The 21,774-nt window shown below is 39.2% G+C and overlaps 1 protein-coding gene across 2 annotated transcripts in view; it reads right to left on the reverse strand.

Annotated features, from left to right (window-relative positions):
* Nucleotides 1–19,478, reverse strand: part of LOC122801161 (anosmin-1-like) — a 1,574,635-nt gene extending 1,555,157 nt beyond the window's left edge. The window contains exon 1 of one of the 2 annotated variants that reach the window (XM_044070721.1): nucleotides 19,034–19,478. In XM_044070721.1, the coding sequence (XP_043926656.1) occupies nucleotides 19,034–19,234 (201 nt within the window). In that variant the 5' untranslated portion in view covers nucleotides 19,235–19,478. The remainder of the gene's footprint in view (nucleotides 1–19,033) is intronic. The other variant, XM_044070720.1, reaches the window with a different exon arrangement.
* Between the last annotated feature and the right edge of the window lie 2,296 nt (nucleotides 19,479–21,774).

The raw sequence follows: 21,774 nt of genomic DNA on the forward strand, positions 1-21,774 counted from the left end.
AAACCTTATAGAGCAATGAAGAAGGTTGGAGAACAATTGTTTCCAATTATGACCGCTCTGTCCTCCAGGAGCCAAAGACTGGGGGAAGAAGCATGGGATGTAAGAATGAAGGTGAGATAGGACAACACACATGGAACATTATAGTGAGTACATAACTTCTTTATGTGATGTTGTCCTATCTCGCCTTCAGGGATAGCGTCCCTAGCACCATATTTCTTGGGTGGCTCATGGAAGGATATTCTTCAGAACAGTGGACCCAAAAGATGCCCTGTTCTTAGAGGCCAAATCCAATTTGTAATGAGTGATAAAGGTATGAGGCCTTGCCCATGTTGCTGCAGCACAAATAGTGTCAACTGGTAGTCTAGCCCGAAAGGCAGAAGAGGTTGCTACGGCTCTTGTAGAATGACCTTTGACTTTATAGGCGAGATCTTTGTTGTGAGATTTGTAGGTAAAGGTAATACAATCTGACAACCATTTCAAAAGTGTGACTTTAAATATAGGAGCACCTTTCTTAAGAGTCTGAAAACAAGACAAATAATTGGTCAGACTTTCTCAAGTCATTTGTCCTATGTAAGAAGAAATGTAATTGTCTATGTACATCTAGTTGGTGTAACATATATTCTGCCTTGCTGCCACAATTGGGGAAGAAAATTGGTAGTTCTATGGATTGGTTCAAATTAGATTCTGAGCATACTTTGGGTAGAAAAGACAGGTTAGTCTGAAGGGATACTTTGTCTTTGTGGAAAAGCATGTGGGGGGGCTTTATAGCTAATGCTTATAGCTCTGAAACTCTTCTGGCAGAAGTGATGGCTATCAAGAGAATTCTCTTCTATGTCATAAACTTTAGATCACAGGATGGTGCAGGTTCAAAGGGGGGGAGAATCAAATGGGTTAAAACAAAGTTTAGGTCCCATGGTGCTGGAGGGCTTTTATTGGGTGGTGTTAATAAAATAATTAATAAAAGCTTTGCATAGTCTGTGAGACATCAGATTTGCCCCCTTTCACTTATATGAAAATTAGATATTGCAGCCAACTGAACTTGAATAGTAGCTGCAGCTGCGCCTTCATTAAACAGCTTTGTCAACAATTCAAGAATGGAATTTACAGGGGCAGAGAAAGGATCAATGCAGTTATTTAATACCCAAGAAGAAAATATTTTCCTATTGCTCATGCATAATTTCCTTGTTGAAGCCTTTTGAGACAAGATCAAGATATGCCCCACCCCACAACACAAACCATGAAACACATACTTCACAAAACCAGTGTGCCATGCAATCACAGCCCTCAAGGCAAAATAACATACCCAACATACTAGTAATAGGTGACTCTATAGTCAGGCACACTGACGTTCCACTCACTAGGCTGAATAAGGAGAAGGTTACTGTTAGCTGCCTGTCGGGTTCCAGAATCCGCCACATAACACAAAGCACTCAGGTCACTCCAGAACAAGTACAAATATGACTCTGTCATTGTCCATGTTGGTGTGAATGACCTGAGCCGTACCTCCCTGAACTACATGAAAAGACACATGGAAGAGCTCTCTGATCAAGTAGCCCAGGCTGGTATGACCCTGACCCTGAGTAGCATCCTGCCCTCATCAAGAATGATGCCACAGTATAAAGAAAAAATTATCAATTTCAACAATTGTCTAAGTTTCTGGTGTCATTCAAAGGGGATCCAGTGTCTGTCTGCCTGGGATGACATGCTCAACAAGCCACGCTGCTTTGCTAGAGACGGCTTGCACCTGTCACCCTTAGGCTTTCAAATACTGGCCAAGGCTCTTGCCACCCCCATATTGCCTTTTTTAGGCAAGTCTCAAAAGACAAACCCACCGCCATAAATAGCACAAGTAACAAAAATCTGATGGTAATACTACTCAATGCCAGAAGTTTAAACCTCAAAATGCACGCACTCGAGGCACTCCTCAGTATGGAGAAAATTGATATATGTGCAGTAACAGAAACCTGGTTTAAGGCTCCAGAGAGCACCCCATCACTACCAGGCTACAACTCATACCATACATTTCGGCCACAGAACCCAGACCGAAATACAAAAAGTGGGGGAATATCCATATTCATCAAGGATACCCACACCTCCAGGTTAGTGGCACAGTACGATGCTTCAGAGATTATCCACATGCAACGAACAATGGGCAAAACTGCAATTCAAATTGTAGCTTGCTATAGATCACCCACCATGTCCCAGGACCCCCATTCTACATTTCTGGAAACATTGGGTAACATAAAGGTCCTACCAAACACCCTAATATTGGGTGATTTCAACTACCCAAACATTAGCTGGGAGAACTACTCAAGTACTAACTCCCTTGCCCAACATTTCCTAGAATTTATAAACTCAAATGCCCTGGAACAACTGGTCAACACTCCCACCAGAGGTGACAACATATTGGACCTGGTCATCACCAACATCGGCAACCGGTGTTCCACACCGGAGGTTACCCCCTCGCTGGTTAGATCTGACCATAAACAAATCACTTTGGATATCCACATTCTGCCCTCACCCCTGGACAAGGAAACCACCATGAAAAACTTTTCAAAAGCAAACTTCACGTTACTTAAGACGGAGGTGGAAAATTTCAAAGCCCCCATGCTAAAGGATAACACTGTCCAAGCTGCAAAATCCTTTACTAATGCATTCTACGGGCGCTTACAAGAATGCATGGATTGTGCTATCCCAAGCAAAACCAAGACTCACTCCTCCAAGAAAAGGAAACCAGTCTGGTGGACCCCTGCCATAAACAAGCTATACAATAGAAGGAGGAAACTAGTACAGAAAAGAGTAAAATCCCAAGAAGGGAAGACATCCCTGATCAGTATCAGCAAGAAACTACAATCCCTCATAAAATCATCCAAGCGAGCTTTGAAGGAGAACTTGCCAAGGACTCCAAAGATAACCACAAGGCATTCTTTAACTATGTCAAGAATCTAAGTGGCAATGCTCATATTGGCTCGGAGTTAGTGCAGAATGGCACAAAATACACTGAACCAACCGATATTGCCAACATCCTGGCAGACAGGTTCAGTGCAAACTTCACCCCCCTCTCACCCCCAAAAAGGGCCATAACCATACCAGAAGAATGTAGAGCCCCTGAAATCACAGACACTCAGGTTAAAATAGCCCTCTCCAAAGCCAAAAACACAAATCAATGGGACCGGACGGTGTCCCAGGATGCGTCCTACATGAGCTCAAAGATGAATTAACCCCTCACCTAAACACACTGTTCAAACTCAGTCTCTCCACAGGCTAGATACCCATAGAGTAGTGCACAGCAACAGTTATTCTGCTCCACAAAGGTGGAGCCACAACAGACCCCGGGAACTATCGCCCTATAAGCCTGACTAGCTTGGTCTGCAAAGCTATGGAGTGCATTATCATGGAACTCATTAACAGAGACATTGGGAACCTCCAAACACTGGACCCTACCCAGTTCGGCTTTGTTAAGGGCAGATCATGCCTCCAAAATCTGGTGGACTTCTTTGAGACAGTTACCAAGGCTATAGACAAGAGAAAGGTGGTACACACAGCCTACCTAGACCCCGCAAAGGCCTTTGACACCATTCCCCATTCTGGTATTATAGACAAGCTCACCAGCCTGAACATAAACCCCTATGTCACAAGATGGGTTGCCAGTTGGCTCACAGACAGAACCCACATGGTGAGAGTTGCAGGAGCGAGGTCTGACTCTAAACCGGTTACAAGTGGTGTTTCCCAGGGCTCAGTCCTAGGACCTCTCCTGTTCGGCATATACTTCTCAGAGGTAGAGACAAGCACAGGAGGACTATAGCTGACCAGGTTTGCAGACGACTGCAAACTAGGGGCTATAAGTGACTCACCGGCTGACACAGACAGCCTCCAAAAGGGTCTCACTGAGACGAATACATGATATTAAAATCATGGCCTCAAGCTAAATGCCAAAAAGTGCATAGTTATTCCCTTTGGAAATAACAAAGTACCCACAAACTACCACATAGGTGGTAGTCCCCTAAATACGGAAAATGTAATAAGGGATCTGGGGACCCAAGTAGATAGTAATCTCTCTTTTGATAATCACATTGCCAAAGTGGTTAGAAAATCCTTCTATGTGGCCCACCTAATCACAAAAGGGTTTGCATCCAGATCAAAAGAGGTCATTGTGCCCCTCTACTCATCACTCATCAGACCCATCATAGAGTACAATGCCCCATTTGGGATGTACCTTACAAGACACCTGCAACAGCTGGAAAGACCACAAAAGTAACTCACTAAGAGGATCACTGGCTTCAAACAGATGCCCTATGCAACTCGACTGAAGAAACTCCAGCTGTACTCAGTTGCATACCGCCTGCTCAGAGGTGATCTCTGCCTGACATATAAGGCCATGTCCAACCCAGAATTGATGGACATGCTCCACCTAAAGAAAACCTTATCCCCTCGAGCTACATGCTCTAGGGATCTAAACCTCACCACAACAATAAATAGGATGTGCTGGAGGGGATAGATTCCTGTCCCAGAGACTTCCCATGCTTTGGAACAAGATTCCAATCTACATTAGGCAAAGCTCTTCACTAGCACTCTTCAAGAGAAACCTTGATGAGTAGATGAGAAACAGAAAGTTTACCCCAGGGATCACTTCAGTGGCTCTGTTGGACAGAGGCACAGGGAACTAATCTAGAGGGCGGCGAAAGCCAACACATTCTGGCTAGGCTTATAAATGCCTTTGGGCAGATAGCCTAGTACCTACCTATGAACCTGTGCTTCACTGATGGTGAAAGGTTAGGGAGTCTGGCTATGTTCAGAATCAGCGCAGCCAAGTTGTCAGTTTGAGGGTTTGAAGAGAAGTATGGAGCATTCCTGATGCATGAGTCAGAAGGTCCGGTACTGGGTCTCATGCTCCTCCTGGAGATGAGGCCAAAGGAAGGGGAACCAGATTTGACGAGGCCAGTATGGAGCAACAAGTATTATATTTCTTCCCAATGAGTTAGCTTTCTGAAGAACTTTGGGTATCAACAGAAAGGGAGAGAAGGTGTAGAGGAGACCTGAGGGCCAGTCGTGTACAAGTGCATCCCTTAGTGACTCCCCTAGAGGGGGAATTAGGGCAAAAAAGCTGCTGCATTTGGTATTCACGGACATGGCAAAATGGTCACAGCAAGGCTGGCCCTATTTTCAGAAAATCATCTCCGCCACTTCTTGTTTTAGGGACCACTCATGAGGCATCAGGATCACTCTGCTGAGTTTGTCTGTTGTTTGTCACGATGGATTTCCCCGGGATGTGTGCTGCTATTAGAAAGTGTTTTGAAAAGGTCGCCCACTGCCATACTCTCAGGGCCTCTCGACAAAGAGGGTAGGACCTGGTTCCTCCTTGTTTGTTTATGTACCAAACAACTGACATGTTGTCTGTCTGTATTGCAATAGTTCCTAGCAGATGAGAGTCCTAAAAGCTTGCAATGCTAAAAGCACCACTCTCATCTCTAGGACATTGATGTGCAAATGGGCCTCGTGATCCTGCCAAGTACCTTGGACTGTTCTTCTCAGCTAATGCCCCCCCCCCCATCTGGGAAGCATCCGTGGTCACTGTGGCTAAAGGTTGCAGAAGAAGAAAGGGTCGACCTAATGTCACATGAGTGGAGTGGAGCCACCAACGAAGGTCTTTCTTGCAAGATTCTGTTATCAAAATTTGATGAGACATGGGTAGATCCTGCATGGATCACTGAGTGAACAGTAGTCACTACAGAATTCTCATATGCATATGTGCTAATGGAATCAGGGTTATTGCTACTCCCATGGTCCTCAAGACTTTCAGGACTGTTGTTACTTGTACTTTTTTCCTGGAAAGAAGATTTAAGATCTGATGTCGTAGGAACTGATCTCTTTCTGGGGGACGTTTTGTCAACATTTTTGTTGTATCTACATCTGTTCCTATAAAAATGATACGCTGAAATGACAGCAAGGCAGATTTTTAGTAATTTATCATGATTCCTAGATGGCATCAGAGCTGTAATGTGGTGTCTCTTGCTTTTATTAGTAGATGCTTGATGGTGGAGGCTAGGAGCCAGTCATTTAGATACGGAAACACTCAGAATCCAAGATGTCTCAAGTGAGACGTGACTATCGCCATACAATGGGTGAACACTCTGGGGGCTATAATGAGACCAAAAGGCAAAGTCCGAAACTGATAGTGACTGGCTCCCTGCCAAAAGTGTAGATGACTCCTGGATGGCCTGTCCATTTTTATGTGATAGGATGCATCCTGGAGGTCTATAGGCACATCCAGTCGTCTTTTCCCAGAAAGGGGAATATTGACTGAGTGTTACCATCTGGAACTTTGTTTTTCTTACTGATTTGTTTAAGCTACTGAGATCTAGTATGGGTCTCCAGTCCCCTGTTCTCTTTGGAACTAAAAAGAACCTTGACTAAGTTCCGAATCCTATTTGGTCTGCGGGGACTGTTTGGATGACTCTTTTGCCTAGCAACTTTTGAATTTCTGTCGTTGCCTGTTCCCTTAGACTGGGTGGAACATGTGGGATGTTCTTTATGCTTGAGACAGGGAAGGAAAAGGGTATAGAGTAGCCCCTCTGGATACGATGATTTGTATCCACTTGTCTTTTGTTATTTCTAGCCAGACTTCTGGGTACAAAGATAAGCGACCCCCCCCCCCCCAACTGCCTTCAGTCTCTGTAAGAGGCACTGTACAAGGTCAGATATTTTAGTCTTTCATAATAACTTAAATTTTCACATCCAAGGATAAGGTTTCCGTATTGTTATTCCATACTCAAATTTGGGTCTAATGTAACTATCAAACAATGACTTCATCATTTTTGATTTCTTAGACTTTATAAATCTTTTTATACAACCTATAGTTTTATACCTATCATTAACCAATTGGTTGATATGATTAGAAAAACAAAAAGCTGGATCTACCCATATACAAAGGTCCTTAAATGAATCTACAGTTTCAATCACTGTGTGCTGTATTAAATATTCACCTTTCAATTTATGTCTCCCAAATCTCATATGCTTAGTTTTTGATGTATTTATCAGCATATTATTCTCCTGTGCCCAAATGGCCAATTTAGTCAAGTTGTTTTGCAGACATGCCTTTTCTGTAACACATGTAATCAGTTTACCCAATTTCAGTTCATCTGCATATAGACTGTGAAACACCTCAGATGAAACGGTTAGGTTTGAAACATACAATCTAAACAAATAAGGGCCTAGGACAGAGCTATGTGGGACACCCTGACTATAACCAAGAATTTCACCTGTCCGATTGCTGTATGATACTTACCATGTCCTATTTGTAAGTCAAGCAGCTACCCATCTTATCAAGTGTACATCAATATCTAGTTGTTCTAATTTATTGATCAGATTTTGTGTATGACCCCAGTCAAACACTGAAGTTAACTCTATATAAATTATATCACAGCACAATTTTTCATTCATAGCTATTATTATATTGTTATAGAACATCATGTTATAGGTAGTAATAGATCTATTTTCAACATATGCATGCTGATATATTTTTATTTATTTATTTATTTTACATTTGTTGACCGGGCTAGTCTAACTGGATATATGTCCATTTTCAGTAGAGGCCCGGAGAGAAAAGCTCCAGCATAAACAGTTAAAACGTTAACAATGTATAAAAAGGAGATGTATATTAAAATTACAGTACAGAGATAGCATTGTTTATATGAATAAATATAATACAAATTATGGATTATAGTCAATATACAAAGGTTTGCTAGGGGAAAAGTAAAGAACAATTATTAGATCACAAAAACAGAGCAGGTATAAAGTGAAAAAGAGTTGGGTTGTATGCTTAGGTTAGTGTGTGGGGATGGGATTTGAGCAGGAGGGGCATGGAATTTCAGTCTGGGTTAGAACAAGGACAGAGCCACTGGGCTTTAAGATGTTCTTTGATATGTTTTTTGAATAGAGTAGTAGAAGCTAGGGTAGATAGTTCAGAAGGGAGCAGATTCCAGTTTTTTCCTATAGTATTAGAGAAAAGAGAGTCACCTGCTTTGTTGTTGGATTTAACTAAGGATACCAGATGTTTATTGGCAGAACATAGTGTAGACAGATTTTTGTATGGTGAAATAAGATCTATGAGGATAGGGGTATTATTGGGATAGTGCAGGATTTTATGGGTAATAAGTAGTTGTTTACCGAGTATAAGGTTCTGTATTTCTAGCCATCCAAGTTGTCTAAGGTTAAGGCAGTGGTGAGTTTTAAAGGGAGAGCATGTGATAAATCTAGCAATGCTATTATAACATGTAGAAAGTTTTGAGAGGTTGTTTTTAGATAAGTTAGTCTATATGGCAGAGGCATAAAAGAGGGTAGAGATGAGGTGGGTCTGGGTAATAATTTTCCTGGCTAAGGGGGTAAGGAATGGTTTAATTCTATAGAGAGAACCAAGTTTTTTGTTAACAGACTTTATGGTGGAGTTAATATGGTCATCATAGTTAAGGCGATTGTCAATTGTAACTCCTAATAGCCGGGTGGTAGTATCTGGGGTTATGTTGGTGGCATTATTAGAGGTAATGGTAAAGAATGGATTTGGTGATTTATGAGTTGGCGTAAAAAGGAGTAGTTTTGTTTTTTTGGGATTAAGGAGGAGGCAGTGTTGCATAAACCAGTTTTCAACAGTTTGGAATACATTTTGGGTAACTGACTGGAGGGAGGCTAGATTCTTAGAAGTACAGATTAAGGTTGAGTCATCTGCATATTGGACGCAGGTGGCTTGGGGTGTGTTCAAGTGAAGGTCATTGATGAATAAGGAAAAGAGAAGGGGACCTAAAATAGAGCCTTGTGGGACTCCAATATTTACGGGAAGTAATGATGACAGATTGTTTTCCCAAAGTACTGCTTGTTGTCTATTTTGAAGGTAAGCCCTAAACCATTGTAATGCTTGTGGGTTAAGAGAATAGGAATTAAGTTTGTCTAGAAGTAAGTTATGGATGACCATGTCAAAGGCTTTTGACAAGTCAATAAATATTGCAGCAGAGAAGGAGGAGTTGTTCCGATTTTTATTTATAGAGTCAGTGAAGGAGAGTAGTGCAGTTGTAGTGCTGTGGAATGGTCTAAAGCCATGCTGGCAGTTTGCTAGTAGGTTGTTTTGTAGTAGATGGTTAAGTAGTTGTTTGTGAATACATTTTTCCATTATCTTAGATAATGGAGAGAGTAAGGCAATAGGTCGAAAGTTAGAGAGTTCAGTGGAAGACCCACCTTTATGAAGAGGGATGATATGGGCAACTTTCCAGATGGTTGGAATTTTAGCTTCAGAAATAGTTCTATTAATGAGGATAGATATGGGGTGACATAAAGCCTTTGCAGCAATCTGAAGGTATTCTGATGGGAGATGATCAGCAGATGGTGTACATGGTTTTAGTTTTCTAAGCAGTTTGTAGATAAGAAATGTACTTACAGGTTGTAGGTGAAAGGTAGGAGTAGAAGAGTTGAGAGTATTTGGTAGGGGAGTAGAAGAGGGAGGTAAAGAATTGGCTAGGGTTTGTATGGCTTCAGTAAAGTAGTTGTTAAAGGCATCAGGGATTTGATTGGAATTATTATGGTTGAAACCTGATGGGATAGGAGTAGTAGGGTGTCCTGGCTGAAGAAGTTTGTTTATCCCTGACCAAAATTTTTGTGGGGTATGTTCAGTGGATTGTTGGAGGTGTAGGTAGTAGTCTTTTTTGTCTCTAATGGTGTCTTTTTTGGTAGCATTTCTTAGCTGTTTGAAGAGGAGGTGATGAGATGGACATTTGGTGGCTCTCCATTTGGCCCAGATTTTATTTCTGAGGAGCATTTTTTGCTTTGTTTGTTTAGTGAGCCATGGAGCAGTTTTTGTTTTCATTCTGGTAGTGCGATAAGGTGCATGGTAGTCAAGAATTTGAAGAAAATAAGTGTTAAAGTAGGTCACAGCTTCATCAAGTTCAAGATGGGTAAGAGGTGACCAGTTGCATGCTAGCAATTCATTTTGGAAGCTATCAGGATTGAAGTATTTTTTGCAGTGGAAGGTTTTGATATTATCAGTTACTGAAACATGAAGTTTTTTTCTAGTAATATATGTAAGCATATGGTCACTGATGTTACTGGGGAGGGTACCTGGAGTATAGATATTAGGGTGGTTTTTGATGAGGATCCAGTCAAGAGTAGTTTCTTTCATGCTAGGTTTGTGGATTCTAGTGGGAGTGGTTATTAATTGGGTGAACCCAAAGAGATTTATGTGGTTAATAGGCTTCTGGGTATTGTAGGTGAACCAGTCAATGTTGAAGTCGCCCAGTACAATGGTCTCTTGGGGTAGTTGGTTAGATAGATAACTAAGTATGTTTTCAAGAGTATTAGTATTATTACCAGGAGGTAGATACATACAAATTAGGTAGACAGATTTGGAGTTGTTGATTTGGAGTTTGATAGACAGTGCTTCAGTTTTAGCATCTAATGATGGAAGCACATTACAGGGGGAAAGTTGGAGATGAGATTTGTAAAGTATGGCTATACCTCCACCTTTTTTGTTTATTCGGTCACATCTAAGGATATTATATCCTGGGGGATAATTTCATGATTTAAAGTAGATGGTTTAAGCCAGGTTTCAGTGAGACATAGAATATCAAAAGAGTGTAGATGAAGTAGTGCATGTAGGTGGGAAATTTTATTGTTGATACTTCTAATATTTAGATGTGCTATAAGGAAGGAATTAAGTTCTTTAGCTATGAAAGGAGTGTTGGGTAAAGTTAAATTGTTAAGGTTGTTACTCTTGTCATTATTGGGGCCAGGGTTAGGATGAATATCACCATGAAGGAGGAGGTGGTGTTGGGTAAAATATAGGTATTTAAAGATTTTGTGGAAGTTATTGAAGCTCTTTTTAATAGTTAAGTAAGTTATGTGGCTTGTTCTGTGATATTTTGGTAGAATATAATTTGAGGTACTGGTTATGTTACTATGGTTAGCGGTATAGATGAGAGAAAATGAAGAAGTTTGTTGGAAATGATGGTTTTGTTTGCATAGAGTAAGATTTTCAAAGAAGGTGAGTGAATAAGATATAGTTAGAAAGGCTATAACTGTATTTAAGAGTAGTGTGGGGACAAAAATAGTGTTGTGTGTTGGGGCCATGGTAGTGTGTAAAGTGTAAGTTGTGATTATTTTGAAAGTGAGGAGAGCTGGAAGAAATGAAAGTGTCTGTGAGACAAGATAGGGCTGGATTAAAGTTGTCAGTAAGACTAATTAGAAGAGGATGTGTAGGAAGCAGATCCTGACAAAAGTTAGTTTAGAGGATGGATAGGGTAGGTATGGGAGTGGTGGTATGTGAGAAGTAAATTAAGGCTAATTAGGACAGATTGAGTTGGAAGTGCCTTAGTGATGATTAGGTTAGTGGTAGGTTGAGAAAGATAGGGGGAGGAGTCTCGGAGGTATAAGTGTAGGGCTACTGGGTGTGGGTGGGAATTGGGGGTAGGGTAGGGGAGCGGAGTGAGCCTGAAGGGCTAACGGAGCGGGGCACAGCAAAGAAAGGAAAAGGCAGTGAGAAAAAACAATCAGTAAGGTAGAAGGTAAAAACAAAAATTAGTAAGTAGAAGGCAAATGTGTGCGTGAGGAAGGGGGAATTATAAAACAGAGAGAAGGGAGGCCAGAGTGGGTAATGATTAAGCTAGGAGTAGAGCAGGCAGAGAGGAGGGTTTGATAGAGGGTTTATAAGGACTGTGGAGAGTAGGGTGTAAGGTTAAAAAGGACTAGGGATGGGAAAAAAAAAGAAAGGAGACAAGTGCAACAAGCACGTAGGTGTAGAGTATGAGGTGGGGAGGGTGGCTGAAAGGAGAATTAGAGGAGGGTAAAGACTGCCATCTAGTGGTCGAAGTCTGAAAGTACCAAGCAAGTATAATATAGTAGTAGATACCAATAAAAGAAAAAGTAATGGAGAAGGAAAGAGGATTAGCGTGGTTGGAGAATAGAGGTGGTACAATGTCTTTGAGACAGGCGGGGAGAGCAACTGTAGTAGACAGGGAGGGGCATGGCTGCTGGCAGATTTGGCAGGTAAATTGCTACACCTAGGATGTGTAGTGGACAAGTATATACATAAAGGCTAGGAATGAAAATTACAGTTTACTTAGTGACATACAATCTTAGGCTTTATTCCAAGGGCACTTAGATACTCCAGGTGAGGTGAATACCCAGGCGGTTATAGGTAGGTGGATATTGCTGATCTATTGAGTCTGATAGGATACAGCCAGGAGTAGATAAAGTGAGTATGGTAGGTTTGAATAGCTAGAGAGAAATAGGAATAAAGGGAGGAAAAGGTTAATATATGGTTTCATTTCCCAACCTATTCAGTTCTGACAATAACTTATTCAGTATTACCTTCTCCATTATTTTTCCACATCATGAAAGTAAACTTAAGGGTCTATATAACTCTGGGTTTGTCCTACTCCCCTTTTCCTTAAGGACAGGTTTAATTAGTGCATGTCTCCAATCTTGAGGAATCTCCCCATATTTATATGACCTAGTAAATAATAGATATAATGGTACTGTAAGTTCTTGCTGAAGTGTTCTCACTCCTCTCTGTGCTTTGTTTAGATCCAGTTTGTGCAGTTCTTTTTCAATATAATCTAATTTGATTCCAGTATCTAGGGTTACCTGGATGTAACCAGGACAACCTATCACTCCTCTGGTGAAGCCAAACTGCTTTGCATAAGATTTTGTACATATATTTATAATCTGTTGTGTCTGAGAATAAATTTTAGAATTTGCATCCAGTTTGTCAATTTGTGTGGCTTTATTCCTTCCACATCTTATGTATCTATAAAAAAGGTTTCCTATTATGCTCAATATCTTTATATACATTTCCTTCAAATTTTTCTTGATGTTGTCTCACACAATGCTTAATTTGTTTGTCCATTTTGTTTATTTCAATTTTCAAAGTTGTAGTTTGACCTTTCTGCCATTTCTTATATTCTTTGTCTCTCACCTTAATCAGGTATCTTGTTCTTAAGGAAATATATCCTCCTGATGTTGTATGCCTAGATCCTGATCTTAAACATTTTTTTTTGCACTCAAACAATTTCTCTTTCAAAACTTTCCATATTCCATCTACAGTTTTTCCATTGAAAACATCACTCCAGTAAGTTTTACATAGTGACTGTTTTGCTTCCATATAATCTGTAACTAATCTTCTGTGCATTGGTTTAGATTTCAGTTTGACAGAATTATCCAGCAACAAATGAACCTTAATAGCCCCATGATCACTGCACATCAACCATGGTAAAACTTTACTTAAAGTAACAGTAATTTCTTAAAGAACACAAACATTGTCTAGTATGTTCCGCTCCCTGGTAGTTTTTTTTTCATTACAATCTGAAGCAACTGTTGTTCCTGAACATACATTGTGAATAATTTCTTTACTAATGTTGTTGAGTCAACATTGTTTCGGTCTATTTCTGGTTAATTTAAGTCCCCAGCTAATATTATCCTTCCCTCCTGTGTTTCATGCAAAATATATATGAATTCCTCTAGGTCATCACCACTTGACTTTGGTGGTCTGTACACTTCAACAATTGTTATATGTTCCAGGGTTGTCTTTATTGTCACAGTTACACAGTCTATAGTATTGGTGTTTTCAGTGAACATGTAATAATTACAGGTCTCATAATTATCTTTAATCCCTATCATAACACCTCTACCTTATTTTTTGTTAGAATGGCTGTTACAGTAAAAACATTTATACCCTGATGGAACTGGTTTCCAGTCATTGTTCTTTAACCATATTTCAAAAATAATAACAACATCAATCTTGTGGAAGCATAGCAGATTTTCAATTAAGAAAGCTTTACTAACAATGCTCCTAGCATTAACAACTATCAAAGATGCAGCAAATGTTGCCATCTGTGAACTGTAAAATTTTTGACCTTGCAAAAATCCTGCCTAGTGTTTGTCAAATATTGCAAAATATCTGCTGCAAAAATTATCTTCCCTGATCTTGACAAGTACATGCCATCCTGTCTGAACATGTGTGCCCAAAACTAGGCTTGGATGCGCTACACATTTCCATTTTATTAAATGGGACATTTTTCCATGTAGGTATTTATCCAAAAATTATTTTCATTCATGGTGACCTGACTATCCTTTCTAAATGTGATTTATGAAAAATATGTCCTACCACCAGTACAAGCTAATCTAAGATGGCTGTAAGTTCCCTACTAACAGTCAAAGAATCCTTGCGGATGACATAATTTGTACTGACATGAATAAAAACAGATCCATACTTCCTTTCATTAAGGCGTTCCAAGGTTTGCACCACATCTTCTATATTTAATATGTTGCTTACAGTACTCAAAAAAGGGCAAACCATGTGGATGGCAAAGTTATAGTGAATTTTAAAACACACACAGAGTAATGAAAGTGGCAGTCTCCTGACATTTTAACCAACTGTAGTGGAATTATCAACTTACTGCAAGATGTGCTTACCTTAGAATAAATTGTACAATTGTAGCTGGTCTCAGTAAACTTTGTTCCAGTAAACCCTGCCAACAACTAAATGAACCAGTAGGTATATGGTGCCATTAATAAAGTCTGTCTACAGTGGCAGACTGCTTCTATGAAATCTGCCATCTAAAAAATAAAACTAGTGGCCCTGGATGAATTGCTCATGCAAGAGGCTTCGTACTCCAGTACTTAATATAGCAAGCTTTGGGGTCACACAACTTCAGATGAAGTTAGTAAACTTCAATAAAATTGTCCTTCACTGGATATAGACCTGATCAATTGACAGATAATTCGGAGCAGCTACTTTGGATTTATAAGCCAGTGGCCATTTTTCATTTAAGGACTGACTGTATAAAGTCATGCAATGCTGCAATCAACTAATTAAGATATGGAGTAATTATCTACAGATGCAGACATGGTTATGAGAAGAGTTCAATAAAGCCAACAAGCTGAATATGTACACATCTATTTCTAGCTGATATTAAAGTCCTTGAGATTTCATCAATTGATAAAAAAAAAAGTGATTAGGCTCAAATGACTGTAAAATGCTGCATATTACTAAATGCAGCTACCACTAGGCCACACGCACATATTCCTTGCCTGAAAGTACCTGAGTTATTAATGCTTCAGCGAGTGTCCATCCTGAGAAGTACATGTACATTTCTAGAATTTATAAAGGCATTTTAAATGAAAAAACAAGAACAGTGGACCCAGACAACAACATTCGTCATTACTTAGTCAAAGAATTCACCATTACATGCTATGTCCTCCTCAGCATAAAAAGTCATTGACACTCAGTGTGTTGTTAATCCTTTATAAAAACTTTGTAAGCCCTATCCATCATGATGTACCCTGTGCTAGCATGTATGGGCCATAGACTAACATCAACAAATAGTAAATTAGTTTGCAAGTAGGCTTCCATGAATAAAAGATTCCTCCCTTCCACTACAATGAAAGTGACCTAAAAAACTTCATTCTGCCGTATTCAGTTGTCCTTACTAACTTTCAGAAATCCACTGTCTTTCAATTATATGAACAGTTCTTTCTCATTTTTATCCTTCTGTAAAAAGAAATTGTGAATACTTTTATAATGTTATCATTCTTGCAGGCTCAGAATAGTCTCTATCTTCAAATGTCACTGGTTTTCATCATATCTGCAACATAAAGACAGTAACCTGCATCTATACCGTATGCCTTCTCATACATCTCTTGATCAGATTACCATACAAGCAGAGAGCTTTCCAAAGATGTAAAGGGTGTTTTATGCTTTAATATAAAAGAAACATGCAAACAAGTAAAACTTGCATACAATCCATTACTGAAATTAAAAATGTAAATCCATTATCCAGTGAACAGATATCAAATTGACACCTGAACTGTGATCAAATATTCCCATAAAGCAACCATTTATTGTATCTGAGTAACAGCCTTGATATGTACAGTGTCCTCTCACAGATATAACTGACATTTTTTTCTTGAGCAGAATGTGAATTTATTGCACCTCTCACAAGCAGAAATTAAACATGTTCAGTATTAAACTTTCTAATACTCACTGTTATGATGATATTTAACAACAGTATTAACAATATATAGGTGAACAAACAATTACCTGTATCACATTTCAAATGAAAATAATTTTTATTAGCACTTCCTCACAAAAAGTACATCTATAATGATAAACACACACACCACTGTATGGAAAGCACAGCCCCACCACTAATAAAATCATGACTTCAACATTTTTTAAATATTAGCTTAATCTCTCAACATTTCTGATTATACTAAAACCATTATAATGTTTGGAAGTAAATGATTTGGCCTTTTTAGGGAAAAACATAGACTCTTATAATGCACTCTTTGGTCTGTCTGGTCTTAATATGCATATTTCCAAAAGTTGGATAATAGTTCATTAATGTCTGCTTGTTATAAGAAAATACACAATGTTCTAAATGGAGATAAGCTGATTAGATATCAGCAGTTTGCAGCCTATCATCAATTTAAAGTTTAGTACCCCATTTAACTTCCATAAAACATTAAAATATTTAATTTTCATTAGTGGAGTTTTTCACTTATGTAATTTTTACTTTGTTGCAAATGTGCTACAGTGGTAGAAGAGTACCTCTCTACACATGCACATACACACAGACACACACACACACACACACACACACACACATGGAAGTTAATGGTTTTTGACAAATGCAGAAACTGTACTTTAACATAAACAGAAATGGGCATTCACTGACATGATTTCTATATCAGTTTTCTTTTCTTTCTAGGTTTCTATTTATAGAATGGTTACATTCTTGCTACCGTTATTCTAACACTGTTTTGTTTTGTCTGTAAAGCTCACACCAGATATCTGAATAAAGAAGCACTTATTTTCTGCATCTCAAGCAGACTGAAATAATTCGCACAACCATCTGGATAAAATGATAATGTCACAAACCAATTTTTGTAAGCATTCTATAAGCAGTAAAAAACAAAATAAACGTCAGTTATATTAAAGTGATTAATGGTTCAGGCACCAACTGGACAGTACAATGAACTGAACTCATGGGATATCTCTGGCCATAGAGATCACAGGGTCAGCATGTCACTGGCTGTTCATTCAGCCATGAAGTGGGAAATTGGGATGATTGCTCCTTTAAAAAGCTTGACCACCTGTTGGAGAATATGAAGATGCCTGCTGCATTTTAAACATCTCATGGCTGTCTGTTGCATGGATTGTTACACGGTCTATATCTTACCCAGAATAACATTTTACAATAAGATTACTGTATAATGCCTTACTGACAAATAAATGCATAACAAAACCTCATTTTCTAAAACATTTTAAACTACTCCTCTCTGATGTATATCAGAAGACCTTTCTGTGATTAAATTTCTCAGGATATGTGTTGAAGCAGGCTAAACTTAACATACATTTCCTCAAACTGTCCTTGAACTACTACATTCCTTAACACATGAACTGTTATGTTTCCTGCTATAATCTCTTACCATTCGTTTTGGTGAAAATATACTCTTGAAAAAACATAAACGTTAACATTCCATAAGTTGTTTGCTATTTTGCTAAAAGTGCAGTTTCCATTGTTATGTTTTAGATCTATTCTAAGACTTCAGTATGATGTGACCTGGTAGGGTGGCATTTATAAGCAAATCAACCTGATCCAGCAGTGTAAGCTGATTATTATAAAAACTAACAACGGTATTGGTAGAACGTCCAAGCCAGCACCAAACCAGTCCAGCATTGCAATCATTGAGAACGTGTGAGTGACACCGCACTTGTTGCATTAATCATTTGATACGTGTGTGCAGTACTAATAACAGCAAGAAAATTCAAAAAGACAAAAAAGGCATAACAGAAGGGAAGATCAGCAGGCAGCCAAGAGTTCAACATGCAACATGTATGTACCACTTGATTTAAAAACAAATAAATAAATTAAGTATTGTAATACATCACTAGACAACCTCGGTAGAATATGATTTTCTTAAGTTTAAAAGCATATGCCGTGTGAATATAAACAAAACAACATTGTTATGACCCTCGAATTTTGGAAGGTCTCCTCATACATCTCATCTACTAGAATGTAGGCGCATCGGCGATTTTTACCCCTAAGTTTTGTTTTGCTGGTGATATTTACCATATTTCTTCAGAGTTAGACCTGCTTAAAAGTATATGTATTGCCTTATCAGGATTATATGAGGTATATTATACGAAGATATTCCTTTCAGAAAAATAAAATGTTCACATTTTGGAGAGTAACAGGTCACCTACCTCTACCCTTCGAGTTTCTTGTGCAATTAGGGTTGCCACCTTTTCAAATGGCCATAGTGGGACATTTTCGGGACACACATCGGATTTTACAGGCCGACACAATCCCACGGTCAGTACAAAGAATAGAACTTTCCTTTTTTGCCTAAATAAAAGCTTATTCTTGTAGCAGTTTAGTTGCTTATCCTGTTTCTTGTAACATGTAGGTATTTTAGATACAGAAATAACTATTTTATGCAACTATTACATTACATATGGGACATAATTATGTCCTACAATCTCAGGACATTTGCTATTTTTAATATTTTTGGTCAGGAAACAACCGTCCAAAGAGGGGCTGTCCCTCGCAAAGTGGGACAGGTGGTAACCCTATGTGCAATGCATTTCAACAGAAGACAAAAAATGAAACTAAACATACATACGGTTATTTTTGTTCTGTGTGTTTTATCATTACAGCTTTATCTCGAAAGTTTCAAAGACAATAAGCAAGCATATCGTTCGTACAAGCAAAACGTTCCTCCTAAGAATCGAACGCGCTTTTTTAAAAGAGCTTCAGCTCATTTAATATTCGGCGATTGGTTATTACAGTAATAATTATGACAATAGTAACGATAATAATAATCAAATAACTCGTTCAACTTAAAACTGTCAGTTCAGCTCTGCAAGATTTAATTGATATAGGGAATTGTATGGGTATCAGTAACTCGTAATAACAATTTACTCAGGTGCGGATAAAAACACATTTATTGGAAACAAAAAGCCATTCAAAAGTGAAGTATTTTTCATTACCTGCAAGTTGCCAAAAGAGGATGTAAGTTGGGTGATGTGCAGAGCAAGGCAGCGCGAGGTGCAGCGCACACTGCGGATTTGGGCAGCTGTAGCACCAGCTTCGGCATCCCTGGCTGCCACCCTCGCAGAGGTGATGAGGGTCAGCACAACTAAGTGGCACCATGTACTGATGCACCCCCACATCCGTAGTTGTTGGGACATTCCGATAACTATACCACTAAAATGTAGATAAACCGTGAGAAAAGCTGACACTCTCTGGAGTTACTCTGTCCTCCTCTCCCCGCCCTTTGATAGCCCCCGTGCATAGAAATTATCTTTTACATCTGCAAAGAGAAGGGTTACTAAACTTGCCGCCACCCCTTCCTCTCTTTACTCCGATCTGTAGTGAATTACGTCTTGTCTGGCGAGAGGCCAGTTTGAGTTTCTGACAGCTAATGTTAGGGAGCCTCCCCGAGTAGTCCTGGTCACCCGCCTGCCCACCCGGCACGACCACGCAGCCTTGCCTTCAGGCTAACACGTGTGGCATTCCATCAATCCATCAGCAGGCGCTGAGCAGAGAGTACACTTCCCGAAGGGGATCCCATGCGCTGCTTACAATAACAACGGAGACACATTTCTGATTTGTAGGCGATTGTGTTTCTGTGAAGGTTTTAAATCAAACACAGAGATTTCAGCTGCCAGTGTGTGTGTTTTCGGGAGGGGGGGTCTGTCTTTACCACCACATTCGAATTTATTTTCAGCGTCGTTGCTTTGCTGGTACAAGTATATACTTCTTCATATACAAGGAAACGAGTACACAACATGCTTATGCAACCGCAACTAACTCATTCGGTACTTTTAGTCTACTACATCTTAACACCAGAGCGACAGACCCCCCATATATACAAACTAATATAGGTTCAACTTGGCATTTATTGTGTCCTGTACACTGGGTGTTATAAACATCTGTTACTACTTGCATTGTTGTATAAACATGTGAATTAGTGTTATTCTCATCTCTCTTCATTCATCTTTTCCAGTTATGTGACAGTTTTAGTATACTTTTGTGTATTCATGTTTTATCTTTACCTGGTCTGAGCCTGAAATGGCCCATGTAGATCAGTGTTCTATCCCTGTTAAAAATACCCAATTAATTAGTTAATTAAATAAATCCTTGCCCCATCCCTAAATATAAAAAAGTATTGTTTGCTTACTTTTTTTTCACAGCCGTGTATAAACAAACTAAAACTGTAAACCTCCTGTTATTTGACTGTAAGTACCTTATGGTAGTATGCACTTTGTACATTGCCCACACAAGCGGAAATTAGACTGACTTGACAGATGATAATTCTGACGAAATATGTCAGGAATTTTCAAATTAATGAAATAATCTGGGGGCAGTTCTCAAAAACAATACAAAATGCTCCAGTACTTGCACTGGACACAAAGACAGACAAATGCCACTATGCCACTTTTGAATTATTGCACAACGTGTGTTGTTGCATTTTTATTGTGTTAACGAGTGCAACAGCAACTGAATGGGGACAGTGTACAAGAGTGGACCTTACTGTCATATTTGTATGCTCCATTTCCATAAGCAATCTAATTTAGTGGCCTTGGATGGGAGAACTATTATACAGCTCTGTATGTTAATCTCGTTCTGAAATACTTAACTGGCAAGAAGAGCAGGGTATTTTATTATTTTGCTGGTTTAAAGTCTTGCTTCTTCATTATGATAGGACTGACATACTCCAAATAGTTTACATTTATTTCATGGTCCAGTTTAATTTCATGACCAGATGCAACTTTGCCATGTTCAATGAGACTGTTACAATCTTCACAGACACTTAGGTTTAAATCAGGATAAAAAAATTAACCACTTCTTTGACTACAGCATTGAATTCCCTTTCTACCATTTCTGTCCATGCCCTCACAAAAATATACAACGTCACCCCAGAGTATGTACTCTAACCATCAGTGAAAAAATTCCCAGTTTGGAACTGTGGGAGGTGCCAGCAGCAGAGTTACTTACATGAAATTAATACAACTATCTGCTTTGTAAAACTTCAGCTGTACTTCCAGTAAATCAGATATAGACACAGTGTGCACCTCAAGTGATATCCCCTCCTAAAATAATATTTTTAGATACACACATTCCTGGTTCCTCTGTGCCAGCTTAGTTTTTGACCACTGGTAGGTATGTAGTCCTTTATCATATGGTACCCTTTAAATGAACACCCTTCCACAGGGATGCTTTCCTCTAATGACAATGACAGAAGGAATGTCCCAGTGTCAGGTTCACAAATAATGATGTGGGAAATGGTTATTCAGTCTGTTAGTGTCCCATCCTGAAATAAGGAATATAGTTGCCAGAAAGAACAATCACATTTATTTCAGCATAAAAACATATGCTACTGTTTGGATGGAAGTCAAAAAAACACGGATCTTAGGTAACATTTTCCCTCTTCAAATCAAGATAAAAGGTACTGCAGCAAACGCTACATAAAGGGATTGTCAGGTAGAAGCAGAAAATGTTTTTTTTTTTAGCTTTTGGCGAAAGAGTAGTTCAGGACTTCATTACTCAGTTAATTAGAAGTGGAGCCACAGTTTTTTGCACTTCATTGATCTACACTGTCCAGTGATAGCTCTCTCAGTCCACCTGACCTTCCTAGTATAGGCTTCCAGCCCTTAACTCCAATCACCTAAACTTCCACTGTGATACTGCAGAATTACTACCTTCCTGGAAGCAATCAAGAACAGCA

This window comes from Protopterus annectens, chromosome 4.part1 (genome assembly GCF_019279795.1).
Source record: "Protopterus annectens isolate FY-2018-M chromosome 4.part1, PAN1.0, whole genome shotgun sequence".
Lineage (NCBI taxonomy): Eukaryota > Metazoa > Chordata > Ceratodontiformes > Protopteridae > Protopterus > Protopterus annectens.